The following is a 16,199-nucleotide window of genomic DNA, read 5'->3' on the forward strand; positions in this document are numbered from 1 at the left end:
GTCGGTCGCTTAACCAACTGAGCCACCCAGGCGCCCCTAGATCTCTCTTTATGGCACTTATCAATCATGTGCTGCAGGTATAGGGAATCTTATGTCCCTTCCAGACCCTGTCAGTCTCTGCCTCTCTCCTTTCCTCCCTAGTTGGTCTTTTGGCCAAACTAAGCACTAAAAGTGCCAGGAGCTTTACTTAAAAGTGTACGGGTTTGTTTTGTTTTTTTTAAGAACCAGGAGCTACACTTAAAAGTGTAAAGGGATCTCTGAAGTGAAATAATGTCATTCCTGGGATGGTTTTCTAGTCTATTCTTGGAGAGTTTTGTTGGATTGGTGAATACACCATGCCCAGACAGATCTTTTACCCATGGACTCCATGAGTTGTCCTGTCACTCATCCTGCCCACATTTCCAGACCCTTTAAACTTTCAGACTGAAGTGAAGATCTTGGGGTCAAAGAGAACACAAAATCATGAACTCTGTTTCTGATCAAGGTAATTGCAGAATGGCGTTAGATAAGTCTGTACCTAGAATAAACTTCAGCAAAATTTTTACATTTATAACACCTTTGTTAACAGTTCTGAGATATTTTCCTAAGCCATTGAATTTTCTTACATCTGGATTGGCCCAATCTCAATTCACCTGCTTCTAAGAATTATGAAGTATTCAAGTATCTGGGAAGATACTTACTCTTCTCTTTCAACTAATGAGCATTGACCCTGATCGTGTAATTATTTGGGCATTATTGAATCAATTTTTATGGTAGGTAGATATTTTAATAATAAGCAATAGTGTAGAAATAAAATTTTGGGTTATTTTCTGCTTTTTATGCAAATCATTAAAACTTGAAACATAGTTTCTTTGTACTGTTCTCCCCTTTGGTAGAATCACCCTTTTTTCTCTGAGGTGTTGTTTATAAGAAAGTAAGTAATCCTGAACTGCTAATCAACAGATGGCATTTTCAGCAAGACAATAATACAGTCTGATCCAGGAATCAGATTGGTTAAAGATTTGGTTTGGCTAAAGATTGAGAGGTCAAGAGGGCGAAAGTAAGAGGAAGAGAAGGAGGGAGTGAGTTGGGAGGGTAGGTGAGAGCTAGATTGTAGAGAGCTTTGAAATGCCATGTCAGAAGGGTTAGACTTTATGCTATAGGTAATGGGAACCATTGATTTTTGAGCAAGATAGGATAAGTCACTTGACAGGACTGTAATTTTGAAAAATGTATCCAGTGGTATATAGACTTGTTCAGTTAGGGATGTGTGTGTGCTGTTACTCTCTATGGCAGTGCTCGGGATGGCCATCGTTCGTTACTTTTCTCCACTGAGCCTAGATTTAGCTTTAGTATTTTTCTCCGGCTAGCACTCCATGTAGCCAGTTCTAGTTGATGATAATTGGAGAACTCTGTCATCCCTGGTTGAGAGGGTAGAAACACTGGTGGCACAGACCATACTGTCTGTTTGAATAGTTCAGGTCTGAGAAGATGTGTCCTTGAATTAGAACAGTGGCAGTGGGACTGGAAAGTAAATGGTGACGTATGAGAAATTCAAGTAAAATTGTCTGGCTGGCTTAACTAGATGTTGAATTTCGGAAATGGAAGGAGGGAGAAATAAAAGATCCAATTACACTCCATAGTCTTAGAATTTAGGGTGTGTCTAGTATACCCTTAGTTTATGGAGGCGGGGGAGATAAATGACTGTGGGGGTATTGTTAGCACAGGACCCCAAATACTCTGTCCCCAGGAGACCTGTCTTAAAGCTAGTTTATTCCTACTGGGAAAAATTGCTACATATTCTGCATGTATTTGCAAAAAAAGAAACCTGTATTTCAAAGTCATTTCTTTTATGTTTTCTACTTTGTTAGAGCGCTTTTTTTTTTTGAAACATTTATTTATTTTTTGAGAGACAGAGTGAGCAGGAGAGGGGCAGAGAGAGAGGGATTCACAGATTCCGAAGCTGGCTCCAGGCTTGAGCTGTGAGCACAGAGTCCGATGGGGGGCTTGAACTCACGAACCATGAGATCATGACCTGAGCCAAAGTCGGATGTTTAACTGACTGAGGCACCCAGGCACCCCAGAGCTTTTTTATTTGTAGATTTGCAGTCGAGTTGTTTCTCTGGTGTTATAGTGATTATCTGATAATAAAGCCAAATTTATCTTTGGCTGAAGAGTATATATGTAAACATGTTCCAAGACATGTTTGACAGTCAGAGATTCTCCTCATAATTTGTGTTGGCATTTTTTGACTTCCTGTTTTCTGTGCTGGACGGTGAGCTCCTTTAGTATACTATCTGATTTGTTTCTGCTTCCAGGGCCTTGCCCTGTGCCTCGAACATAATCTTTTAAAAATTGAACCATGATGGCATTGTCTCTGAGTTCTTCTATTTTTTGAATAGTCAAAGAATCTGAGTCTAGAAGATATGACAACAAGTGATGAAAATGATGTGGCTGGATTGATAGACTATGACTGGTGTGGAGACAGTTCATCAATAGGTGTGACCACCCCACAAACACCACAGGTTGGTTATTTATTTTACTATTTAAAGCAGTGTATGTTGCCTAAATTATAAAAACATCTAGACTCTAATGTGAGTATGTATAGTAAGTCTGTGTAATATACGGTATTGGGTGTGTGCTTGCAAATTTAATGAATTCCTAAGCCATTGAAGACATGAGAGATTTGTTGGAATATGAACAAAAGGGAAGCCATTTATTTCCAAGTTGAACAAAGCCAAGATTCCATTTTAGAGCACTTTACTGTTCCTCTTTTCGCTTGTCTTTTTTCCCCCTGCCCTCCCTTCCCCTCCCCTCCCCCTTTCCAAAAATGAAGTACAGCTTACATATAGTTAACTATTTGTTAACACTGTTTTAGTGTGCAGTTCTGTGTGTTTTGACAAATGCATACAGTCCTGTGACCACCATCAAAATCAAGAACAGTTCTGTTGCCCCCTCTCCTAGAGTCCCTCATTGTAGCCAACTCCCTATTCCCCCCAACTCAGAGCAGCAACTGATCTGTTTTCTTCTCCTTTTGATAATCTTTTTTTTTTTTAATCTTATTTGGCATTTGTTGAACTTATTGGATGTACAGTGAATGTTATTCCTCCACTCTCTCTGAGGGGGCCACGCAGAGTGCACTCTCTTTGACAGCAGTGAAATACAGGAGCAGGTGTGCATGTTTCTACTCAGGGAAGCTCACTAGAGACTTAGAATCCAAAGTTTTTACTGGGGCTGGTTACACAGGCTATGTTGGTGGAATTCGTCACAATCACAGAAATTCTAGACTTCTAGAAGAAAAGCTGTCGTTCATCATAAATCACACTGCTTGTAGTCTGTACAGTCTGGTACAGCAGGGTTTGGTGCTCCAGCCATACAAACAAACTTATCCCAACAATGTTGGGAATTTTCTAAAAGCTGGGTTACCTAGCTTCCATCCAGGACCTGCTAGGCTAACTCTTGTGTGCAGCAGGGCCCCTATTACATATGTATAAGAGTGCTACCACATATATACTTAGGAGTGGAATGAGTATCTTCAGCGTTAACAGATAATGCCAGTTTTTTCCCCAAAGTGGTTTTATTAAGTATACTTCAACCAGAAGTAGAAGACTGTTCCCATTGCTTTACATATTTATTAATACTTGATATTTTTGGCTATTTAATATTTTAATATTTAAATATTTTCTCATCTGGTGAGTATAAAGTTATATCTCCTACATTGAAAAGTCCATTCTTTCACCACCAGATCTACAGTGGTGCTTTGATCATATATCAAGTTGTCATAGGAGTGTATCTGTTTCTGGGCTATATTTTGTTTTATTGATTTTTTTTCACCAGTACTACACATCTTAATTACTTTAATTTTGTAATAGTTCTTCTCTCTGGTTGGCCAATTCTTCTTTAAGAATGTCTTGGCTACTCTTGTCCCTTTGCATTTCCATATACATTTTAGAATCATTTGGACAAACTTCACATACACTCAAAAATTGAAATTGCATTGAATTTAAGATTCAACTTGGGAAAAATTGAAATCTAGACCCTCAAATCCCCCTATCCATAAACATAGTATATCTCTTCATTTATTAGGTTTTAGTTAATTGCTTTTAATAAAGTTTTATAAATTTCCCCAGAAAGGTCTTATATTTTTATTAGATTTATTCCTAAATACTCTTATTTTTTTATTGCTGTTGGGAGTGGTAGGTCTTTTAAAATCACAGTTTTGTATCTGTTACTGGTGTATAGATATGAAATTGATTTTTGTGAATGATCTTATATTCAGTAACTTTCCTAAACTCTTAAATTCTTATAATGTGTCTGTGTATTTTTTTGAGTGTTCTGTGTACAAAGTATATCATCTATGGGTGGCAGTTTTGTTTCTGCTTTCTAATTCTTTTAACATTTTTTTAATTTTTTTTTTTTTTTTTTTTTTTTTTTTTTAGTGATTGAGAGAGAGACTGTGAGCAGGAGAAGGGCAGAGAGAGAGGGAGACACAGAATCCAAGCAGGCTTCAGGCTCTGAGCTGTCAGCACAGAGCCTGATACGAGGCTCGAACTCATGACCCATGAGTTCAAGACTTGAGCCAAAGTCAGATGCTTAACCAACTGAACCACCCAGGCACCCCTCTTCCTTTCTAATTCTTAAACCTTTAATATCTTTTGTTTTTTTTTATTACTGCACTTAGTAGACCTAGCAATATAGCAGACACTGTTTTTCCAAGTTGTAAAAAAGAATACTTCTTTTATCATTAAGTATGATGTATGTTCTCTCCTTCCCTCTTAAACCTTCCCCTTCCCACTCTCCCTCACTCTCCTTCTCCTTGTCAGCCTTCCTCTCTCTCCACTGCACCTCCCACCCTGTGTTTTTCAAGTTAAGACCTGTTTTTCATTTAGTTCTGGTCTGCTAAGATTTGTTTAAATTTTTCTTTTATAGTGTTTGTTTATTTTTGAGACACAGAGTGTGAGCAGGGGAGGGGCAGAGAGGGAGGGAGACATAGAATCTGAAGCAGGCTTCAGGCTCTGAGCTGTCAGCATAGAGCCTGACGCGGGACTTTGAACTCACCAATATGCGAGATCATGACCTGAGCCTGTGTTGGACGCTTAACCAACTGAGCCACCAGGCATCCATCCCTAAGATTTGTTTAAAGTCATGAATCTGTATTGTAGAAAATACCTATTGAGAAAATCATCTATTTTTGTTTCTTTCACTAGTTGATATAATTAACTACATTAAATAATGTAGTTTGTTATATGTTATATCAATAGTTATGATGTTAAGCCAGTCTTGTATTCTTTATATAAGCCCAGTTTACTATCTTTTTAATACACTGCTGGGGTTAGTTTGCTAATATTTTGTTTAGAATTTTTGCTTCTTTGTTCTTAAATGAAAATGTCCTATAGTTTTCTGTCTCATATAAGTCTTTTTTTCTTTTGAAAATTTTAGTTTTATTATTACAGACATTACACATGGATACATTCATCTTGTAAAACATTTAGACAATATAGAACAATGTCAAATAATGCATGAAAGTCTTTCTTCTCCTCTACTTGCATTCTATTCCATCCATCTGATTTTGGTATTGTGATTATAGTAGTCTTCTAAAATGAATTGGGATATGTTCCTTTTTTATTCTCTGGAATGGTTTTTAAGAGCTAGGGATTGTATTTTCCTTGAATGCATATAGGACCATGCAGAAAGTATGAATTTGGTCCCTAAAATTGCAAATTATTAAAGGAGAATTTTGCTTCTCCAGAGTTAAGCCTAGGACAGACAACATTGATGTGCTGTCCTCTTTACAGGGCGGATTTATATTTAATTCACAGTTTGATTTTAGATTTTTTAAAATAATTTTTTTAATGTTTAATTAATTAATTAATTATTTTTAATGTTTACTTATTTTTGAGACAGTGCAAGAGACAGAGTGCAAGCAGCGGAGGGGCAGACAGTGGGAGACACAGAATCTGAAGCAGGCTCCAGGCTGTGAGCTCTCAGCCCAGAGCCTGACGCGGGGCTCGAACTCACAAACTGCGAGATCATGACCTGAGATGAATTCGGACGCTTAACCGACTGAGCCACTCAGTCACCCCAATGTTTATTTATTTTTGAGAGAGAGGGAGAGAGAGAGAGGAAGAGTGGGAGGGGAAGAGAGAGAGGGAGACACAGAATCTGAAGCAGGCTTTAGGCTCTGCACTGTTAGCACAAAGCCTGATGTGGGGCTCGAACCCATGAACCATGAGATCATGACCTGAGCCAAAGTCAGAGGCTTAACTGACTGAGCCACCCTGGTGCCCCTAGTTTTGTTTTGTTTTTTAAGTCTATTTGTTTTGGAGAGAGAGAAACCACAAGTGGGGGAGGGGCAGAGAGAGGGAGAGAGAGAATCCCAAGCAGGTTGTGTCCTATCAGCAGGGAGCCTGACAAAGCCTTGTCGTGGTGGTCGTGGGGCAACCGTGAGATCAAGACCTGAGCTGAAGTCGGATGCTTCACTGACCGAGCCACCCCACCCTGCCTTTCATTTTAGTTATAGCCCCCTCTGGCTTTTCATGAGCACTTTGGTTCTAACTTACCACCTTGCGTAGGCCTAAGGCTTCCATGGCTGTTAACGTCCATGCTGCCGGTTATCCGAGGTGGTAGGTAGATGGCCTTAGAGAAATGGACAGCTTCAGCCTTTATTATATCTCTGGATTCATGCTCCTCTTCTTAGTTTAGCCTCTGAGGATTTTCCTTACTTTTTTGCAAGCTCAACCATAAATCCAAAATGATTAAAAAATATTTTGTATGCAACATTTCTGTTAAGAGTATTTTAACATGGTTTTTCTGCTGTAATCACTAAACACTTAGTTTTTGGTACACGTTAGAGACAAACCATGGGAATCTAGGCATGGGAAACAATTCCTCAGGGATTTAATTGTGACCATTCTCAGTATTGCCTGAGATCTGGGTGTGTTTGATTTAACACTCAGACTAAAACATGTTGAAAATGATCTGTCAGAACAGACTAAAGTGATCTACGTGTACTAAAGAGAATTGAATATACATTTTTAAACTTCCTGGTATTGCCAATAATATCCTTTTGAGAGTATTTCATTTTAGTAAAAATGGTGCATGGTAATTTGCAAATGATTAAGGCATGTTGTAGAGAAATTGACTTTTCTTCTTCTTCATTGTGCTTTATCCAGTAACTTTTTTTTTTCCAGTTTGCCAAGCATTGGACAGAATCAAATGGTCTGGAATCTAAATCATTAACTCCAGTATTATGCAGAGCATCTGCCAATAAATTAAAGAACAAAGAGAATGTATATACACCTAAGTCTGCTGTAAAGAATGATGAGTGCTTTGTATTTCCTGAGCCAAAGACTCCAGTTAATAAGAACCAGCATAAGAGAGAAATACTCTCCACACCAAATCATTACACTACACCCTCAAAAGGTATTTGCTATATGTACTGATCACTGGTAAAGTACCTTCAAATTCTTTTCTTACCATCTAAGCACATAATAGGTCGGAAATGGCTAGCATTGCCCTCAGGAATTTATGCTTTTTTTATCCTATATTATTTGCATTGGTTGAAATGAAAGCATATTAGTCAACTTCTATTGATATTTTTTCTCTTTTTCACATATGTAAAGTTGAAGTATAGCATCATAGAATATCAAAGCCGAAAGGCAAGTTAGAGCTCATTTCATCCACCTGTTTTTTTCACAGCTGAAGAACACAAGGCTCAGAGGAGTGATTTGCCCAAGGTCATATATCCAGATTTAGACTTTGTTTTCTCCTTTGCCCCCACTTATGGTGACTAAAACTGAAGTCTCTGCTGAGCCCTGAGATCTCACTCATCTGGATCTCTAGTTCTGGTATCTGATCCTGCTCTTGCTCATATTTCAGAAGCACTCATAGTCATGTCCTTCTAGAGATCTAGATCTGCGTCCAGATATTACAACTTTCTCATTGTCCTTGGTTTCCTTATCAGCTCAGTCATCACCAATTATTTAAGTGGTTTCTTTTATGACACCTCAGTGTTTTCTTGCTGGCCTCATTTAGGCACATTCTATTTTGTCAGTTCCTAGAACTGAACCCAGTTTTCTAGTGCTGGGTCTCATCAGGATAAGACTGTAAGCATCATGAGAGTAGAGATTCTGTCTGCCATTTTTGCAACATGGCATAGTATATGGTAGGGGTCGTCTTTATTGTCTGGTACTTAGTAGGTGCCCAGTGCCTGGTAATATAGTGGGGCCATATCTGTTGAAAGAAAGAATGAATTAGAGAGAGCCTGAAGGGGTTTTATTTATTGTGATCTAGTCTATGTCACTTTTTAAAAAATTGTTATTTTTAGAGAGCGTGAGCATGAGTGGGGGAGAGGGGCAGAGGGAGAGAGAGGGAGAGGAAGAGAGAGAGAGAGAGAGAGAGAGAGAGAGAGAGAGAGAATGAATCTTAAGCAGGCTCCACGTTCAGCATGGAGCCTGACACAGGGCTCGTTCCCACGACCCTGGGATCATGACCTGAGCCCAAATCAAGAGTTGTATGCTCAACTGACTGAGCCACCTAGGTGCCCCCAAGTCACTTTTTAAAATGACTCCTAAACCTTTTTGGCCTTTTTTTCTAGCAATTGTAACCTACTCTTGTTTTATGTTAAGAGCCTAATGAACCCAAACTCCAAGACCTTGCCATGTGAAGTGCTGCTAAATCATGTCCTGCCATTGTGCTTCTAATTTGCTAATGGGCCTGATAGCCAGTTCCAGAGCTCTACTTCTTGTAAAGATATTATGATCAACTTTGTCAGAATATTTACTGGAAGTTCTGTTATTCTGTTAATTGCATTCTCTCGTTCATCAGCTCAAACAACACTTTCCCCAGCATTGTGAAGCTAGCTAGTTTGGTGTGATAAGCATGTATAGCTGCCTGGGGTTGTTATGAGGGTTCAGTGAGGTAACGTTTGGATACTAAGGTCGGATGTTACTAGTAGTAGCTGCTATTGCATTTTTTTCCTAATGGGGTATTTCTCTTCTGTTACTTGTTAATATAGCTACAGTATCGTTTGTGAATCGGGGTTGGGTAGGGAGATAAGATGGACTTTAACTCATTGAGGGCTTTTTTTTTTTTTTTTTTTTTAAGTGTTTATTTATTTTTGAGAGAGACAGAGACAGACTGTGAGCGGATTAGGGGCAGAGAGAGAGGGAGACACAGAATCTGAAGCAGGCTCCAGGCTCCGAGCTGTCAGCACAGAGCCCAATGCGGGGTTCAAACCCACAAGCTGTGAGATCATGACCTGAGCTGAAGTCGGAGGCTCAATAGACTGAGCCACCCAGGCGCCCCAGAGGGCTTTTTTTTTTTTAAGCCTTTGATGCTTATAGTTCCTTCTATTATTATGTGTTTTTAACTTAAAAAAATTTTTTTTTAATGTTTATCTTTTAGAGAGAGAGAGAGACAGACAGAGTGTGAGCGGGGGAGGGACAGAGAGAGAGAGGGAGACACAGAATCTGAAGCAGGCTTCAGGCTCTGAGCTGTCAGCACAGAGCCCGACACGGGGCTTGAACCCACAAACCACGAGATTATGATCTGGGCTGAAGTTGGATGCTTAACCAGCTTAGCCACCCAAGCGCCCTGTGTGTTTTAACTTTTTATGTAATTCTGAAAGTTTTGAAACATGGATAGTTTGGAATTTATAATCTTAATATATCATTAGTTTGCATAGAAAACTTCCTCTCAGTTTGTGAGAAAGATTGTGTTGGTCTAAAGTTATTACTGGCTATTTTTCTTTAAACATAAGAGCCACCTACAGAAGCTACTGGCTAAAGCCCCGATTGATAGCTTCCATTAGTGCTGTGTACTTTCTTTCATCTGAGTCATTTTTCACATAAGCATTAATCACTTTTCTTAATCTGGTACAATACAGTCAGCAATACTTCATCAACGAGTAACTATGTATAATAGTAGATACTCCTTGTATACAAAGATGAAAATATTTTCAGAGATATTATTTTCTTGTTCTCATGGAACCAGTGAAAATAGTCCTGATAGTCATAAACAAAACAAAACAAAATCTTTAATGTCATCTTAAAAACTTGGTATCATATACTTGTTATAAAGTGTTGTTCCCTCTAAAGGGTATGCAACTTTTAGATCATAAACAAAAAGTTAACTAAATAGTGGTAACCAGATTTGTTATTGTGAATTTGTCACAAATTATCTGGATACAAATACCCTACTAGAATGAAACACAAAATTTTAGAATAGAATTTATATTCTAGAATATAAAAATAACAAAAGCTCACACTGTTTAAAGCTTTTGTCAAGCCTTCATGGGGACTGTTCTCTTTGCCTAACAGGAGTTGAGTAGGGCAAAGAATTGAATGAATACCTCTCAATACTATTTTCAATTAAAAGCACAAATTGGATCCTTGTATAAATACAGATTGACTTTTGTTTATAGAAAGGAGAATCAGTAGTCATAAAATCTGTATTTATATGATCTATTTAAATTTGTCATATAATATTTATAATAAAATTTTAATCATGGACTCGGTTTTGCAGTGAAGGAAAAGAAGAGCCACACATGCAAAGCCAAAATGATTTTGTTTTTATTATAAATCGCATGGAAATAATTCTTTAAATAAGTAGAGCCTTAACACCACTGGCCAAGTGATTACAGTATTTCTGAGTCAATGAATAAGTGATGTATGCATTATTGACAGAAATTTTGAAACCATAATATGTCAGCTACATATGGTTTGTGTTTCTTGTTTTTCTAATAGCCAGAAACCAGTGCCTGAAAGAAACTCCAGTTAAAATGCCAATAAATTCAGCAGGAACAGAGAAGTTAATGACAGGTGTCATTAGCCCTGAGAGGCGGTAAGTGTTCTGTTTTTTAGATTCTTTGATCTTTAGTATATGTAGCCAGATTTTCTTTTTTCACGTATGATCAGCCTGATTAAGGTAACAAGCCATTGTGTAAATTATGTCGGAGACTGCAGAAATGTCTAGCTGAATGCGGATGGTCTATGGCCATTACTGTAGCTGTTGTTGCTGCCTTCCTCATGGGGAAGAAATCTGAAACTCTTCAGCAGTAGGACTGGCATCTTAACGTACAGCAGCTTGGGAAGACAGTGGCTCTGGCCCCATCCACATAGTCCCCTTTCTGAGGCTCATCTTTTCTGATGCTTCTCCTGGTAGAGTGTAGACATCCACTGATAGCAGTTCTTCATATAGTAAAGATACCAACTGGTGTGTCAAAGAAAACTCATCCCTCTTGTATGGACATGGACAGTTTGGCAGCATTGGCGTCCCTTCATTGTCTTTATTTTTTAATTTTAAAAAATGTTTATATTATTTATTTAAGTAATCCCTGCGTCCTGTGTGGGGCTCGAACTCACGACCCTGAAATCAAGAGTTGCATGCTCCTCTGAGCGAGCCAGCCAGACGCCCCTCATCGTCTATAATAGCTATTTTTTTATTTTTATTTTTAAATGTTATTAAAGTTTATTTTGAGAGAGAGAAAGATAGTGTAGGCACATGAACAGGGACAGGGGCAGGGAAGAGAGAGAGGGAGAGAGGATCCCAAGCAGGCTCCACACTGTCAGCACAGAGCATGACATGGGGCATGATCAGACACTTAACCAACTGAGTTACCAAGGCACCCCTATAATAGCTATTTTTTATTTATTAAAAAAATTTTTTTTAATGTTTATTTTTGAGAGAGAGAGAGAGAGAGAGACTGAGTGTGAACAGGTGAGGGGCAGAGAGAGAGAGGGAGACACAGAATCTGAAGCAGGCTCCAGGCTCTGAACTGTCAGCACAAAGCCCGACGTGGGGCTCAAACCCACAAACTGCAAGATCATGACCTGAGTGAAAGTCGGATGCTTAACCGACAGAGCCACCCAGGCACCCCAGTGTAATAGCTATTTTTTAAAGAAGGATCCATTTTGAGGGCAGTTGAGGAAATTAGACTGTGAACTACATATTAGACAGTACTGTGGCATTATCAGTTTTCTTGATGGTATTGTGGTTATGTAGAAAATGTCGTTATTTGTTGGGTATGTGTGCTGAAGTGTTTCAGAGTGAAGTCTCATGGTATCTTCAGATGGGTTACCTTTAGATGGTTCAGCAAAAATGTGCATATATTTAATGTATTCATTTATATATGTAGAGAAGGCAAATGTGGTGAGACATTAACAACTGTTGAATCTAAGAGGATATATATATGGGGTTCATTGTACTCTTCACCCAACTTTTCTGTATATTTTTTTTTAAAAAGCTAGGGGAAAAATAGTTTTGCCAAGGGGCAGTTGGCTGAGGGGAGGGGTGATGGCTGTGTTCCAGTGGGAGATGGCTTTTGTGCTTCCTGAGTAGTGAGCTGGACTGGCCTTGGCATTCGCCTTGGCATACTTGAACGGCTTGTGACAGCCCCGACTGGCAGGAGGCCCAGTTTTACTCATGGATTTTTTTTCTTTTTAAGATGTCGCTCAGTGGAACTAGATCTCAACCAAGCACACGTAGAGGATACTCCAAAAAGAAAAGGAACCAAAGTGTTTGGGAGCCTTGAAAGGGGGTTGGATAAGGTTATCACTGTGCTTACCAGGAGCAGAAGGAAGGGCTCTGCCAAAGATGGGCCAAGAAGACTAAAGGTAAGTGCACTGGAATTCTTTAGTATGGATTTCAGAAGCTGGCTGCTAACCAGACTATTTTTCTTTTCCAAGAGAAGTACTGAATGAATGAATGAATGAATGAATGATTTTTTATTTTATGCGTTTTGATGCAGTGGGCTTTGAGAATGCAGAGGTAAATTATACAAACTTGCTCTTTCCAAGGAGCGAATAACTATAATCCAAATATTCAAGTGGAGAGATTAATCACAGAGGCAATATGGAGGCAGGGAAACATGGGGCATATGGAGGAACTGAGAGCTGCCTTAAGGATGGGGACTTGAGCTTAATTGTCATATCTCTGGCATGTAGAAGAGTCTCTGACACATGGATATCTCTGTAGGCCCTCACAAAATATTTGAATGCATGGGAAGTGAATTTGAACTTTGAGTGTGGTGTATGTGAAGAAAATACTGAGCAGCACACTGGGAAGGTAGGCTGAGAGGTCCTCACAGGCCTAAGAGGTTTGGAACTTTGATAGTCCTGTCATGCTTCAAAAGGCTTAATGTGTCAGTGGTATGGGCAATATGTTCAATGGGGAAAGGAAAGGAAAAAGAAGTGATTAGTAGATATAAAATACTTCTTACTCTCTTGGATTCTCTCTGAGCATTCCTTCAAACATCTAATGAATGACATTTTTGTTTGGGGGAAGTAAGAGGTAAAGGTATAAATAAGACTCCACTTGGAAATGACATAGCCCATGTCATTGAGGATCTCATAGAGTGGCAGTGAAGACAGGCAGGGATATTACTCTGTGCTGTAATAAAAACATGTTCCAAGAGGAGGGAAGAGGAGATGGTAGTGTTCTCTGTGATTTGGGGACTGGGTCTCTTCAGGTTTTGCACTGAGACTCTCATTTGGGACAAATCTGGGCCTGTTTGGGGAAGGAAAATGATGAGCTGTTGGATAGAAGTGTGCTTCCGGGGAGAATATTCAGATATGTCCTGTTTTAAAGTGGAAGAAGATAGGACTTATCCATTAATATCTGTTGCCTGTTGAACTTGTATAATGTACTGAAAAGTTTTGCATATGGCTGTTTATTAGGTATATTTTGTTCTTTTGTTCTAAGATTTCTGTAGATGGAGACAGTTATGAAATATTTCAAACACTGACATTGGGATCAAGAACACCATAGTGCTGGGGCGCCAGGGTGCCTCGGTCGGTTAAGTGTCCGACTTCAGCTCAGGTCATAATCTCATGGTTCATGGGTTCGAGCCCCACATTGGGCTCTGTGCTGACAGCTCAGAGCTTGGAGACTGCTTCAGATTCCATGTCTCCCTCTCTCTCTGCCCCTCCCCTGCTTGTGCTCTGTCTCTTTCTCAAACATGAATAAACGTTAAAAAAAAAAAAAATTAAGAAAACCATAGTGCCATTTTCCTGAAAAACATTAGATAAAGAAAATTAAGGAAACATGTCCAATCATATACATTATTGAGAAGCTAAGCAGTTGTCAAATACTAGTGGATAATACCCTAAAAATGTTCACCTGTGTAAATTGGTTGGCCCCTGAATGCATTTTCCAGTAGGAACTGCTAAGATGTTAGTTGATTTTCCAGGGATTCTCCACTACTTCCAGGATGTAGGAGAAAAACCACAGATTGGGAATGAGAAGACCTGAGTTCTAGCTTCAGCTTCGTACTTTGTAGCTTGGATAAGTCGTTTTATCCCTGCCTGCCTCAATTTCCATATTTGTAAAAACTGGAGATAATTTCTACCCCAGCACCTTCATAGAGCCGGGATGCATAAATAAAGCTGCCTCTGTGAAATATACGTGAAATGCTCTATTATATAAGGTATTCCAGTTTTTTTTTAAATTTTTATTACTGAAGTATAGTTGACATACCATGTTACATTAGTTTCATGTGTACAACATAGTGACTTCATGATTGTGTACATTATGCAGTGCTCACCATGATGAGTGTGGTTATCATCTGGCACCATACTATGTTATTAAAATGTTTTTGACTGTATTCCCTGTGCTGTACTTTTCAGAGAGAGAGCATATGCACAAGTGGGGAAATGGGGCAGAGAGAGAGACAGAGAGACAGAGAGAGAGAGAGAGAAAGAGAATCTTAAGTAGGCTTATGCTTAGTGTGGAGTCTGATATGGGGCTCTATCCCACAACCCTGGGATCATGCTTGAACCTATATCAAGAGTCAGATGCTCAACTGACTGAGCCACCCAGGCATACCAAAGGTGTTCCAGTGTTGAGTGAAATTATCATCCACGTTGAGCATTTTTAACCCTAATGTAGCAGAACCATAGTCCTCATTAACACACATCTAACATCAGAAACTTGATCTAACTTTGGATCTGTAACCCTTTTAAATGGTTTAAGTTTTTGCAGAACTGCAGGCCTCGCTTTAGAAAATTTGTTTCATTTTTTCTACCTACTTTTTATTTTTTAATGTTTATTTATTCATTTTTGAGAGAGAGAAAGAGAGGCACAAGTGGGAGAGGAGCAGAGAGAGAGAGGGAAACACAGAATCTGAAGCAGGCTCTGAGCTGTCAGCACAGAGCCTGACACGGGGCTCAAACCCACAAACCGCGAGATCATGACCTGAGGCAAAGTCAGACTCTTACCCGACTGAGCCACCCAGGCGCCCTTCTACCTATTTCTTACATTAAAAAATTATAAACTTAAGAGTGAAACCATATGGTATCTGTCTTTCTCTGTATGGCTTATTTCACTTAGCATCATGCTCTCCAGTTCCATCCACGTTGCTACAAAAGGCCATATTTCATTCTTTCTCATTGCCATGTAGTATTCCATTGTGTATATAAACCACAATTTCTTTATCCATTCATCAGTTGATGGACATTTAGGCTCTTTCCATAATTTGGCTATTGTTGAGAGTGCTGCTATAAACATTGGGGTACAAGTGCCCCAATGCATCAGTACTCCTGTATCCCTTGGGTAAATTCCTAGCAGTGCTATTGCTGGGTCATAGGGTAGGTCTATTTTTAATTTTCTGAGGAACCTCCACACTGCTTTCCAGAGTGGCTGCACCAATTTGCATTCCCACCAACAGTGCAAGAGGGTTCCCGTTTCTCCACATCCTCTCCAGCATCTATAGTCTCCTGATTTGTTCATTTTGGCCACTCTGACTGGCGTGAGGTGATATCTGAGTGTGGTTTTGATTTGTATTTCCCTGATGAGGAGCAACATTGAACATCTTTTCATGTGCCTGTTGGCCATCCGGATGTCTTCTTTAGAGAAGTGTCTATTCATGTTTTCTGCTCATTTCTTCACTGCGTTATTTGTTTTTCGGGTGTGGAGTTTGGTGAGCTCTTTATAGATTTTGGATACTAGCCCTTTGTCCGATATGTCATTTGCAAATATCTTTTCCCATTCCGTTGGTTGCCTTTTAGTTTTGTTGGTTGTTTCCTTTGCTGTGCAGAAGCTGAGAAACTTAACAGAAACCCATGGGGGAGGGGAAGGAAGAAAAAAAAAAAGAAAGAAGTTAGAGTGGGAGAGAGCCAAAGCATAAGAGACTGTTAAAAACTGAGAACAAACTGAGGGTTGATGTGGGGTGGGAGTGAGTGGAGGGTGGGTGATGGGTATTGAGGAGGGCACCTTTTGGGATG

General features: G+C 39.3%; 1 protein-coding gene across 3 annotated transcripts in view; it reads left to right on the plus strand.

Moving 5' to 3' along the window:
- MELK (maternal embryonic leucine zipper kinase) overlaps positions 1–16,199 on the plus strand; it is a 53,902-nt gene that overhangs the window by 21,857 nt on the left and 15,846 nt on the right. For all 3 annotated transcript variants that reach the window (XR_007456863.1, XM_049626498.1, XM_049626487.1), the window contains exons 5-8: positions 2,382–2,504; positions 7,170–7,401; positions 10,725–10,821; positions 12,425–12,593. Coding sequence is in view for 2 of the 3 variants with exons in the window: in XM_049626498.1 (XP_049482455.1) it covers positions 2,382–2,504; positions 7,170–7,401; positions 10,725–10,821; positions 12,425–12,593 (621 nt within the window). In the remaining variant the exon portion in view is untranslated. The remainder of the gene's footprint in view (positions 1–2,381; positions 2,505–7,169; positions 7,402–10,724; positions 10,822–12,424; positions 12,594–16,199) is intronic.

The sequence above is a fragment of the Panthera uncia genome, chromosome D4 (assembly GCF_023721935.1).
Source record: "Panthera uncia isolate 11264 chromosome D4, Puncia_PCG_1.0, whole genome shotgun sequence".
Classification (NCBI taxonomy): domain Eukaryota; kingdom Metazoa; phylum Chordata; class Mammalia; order Carnivora; family Felidae; genus Panthera; species Panthera uncia.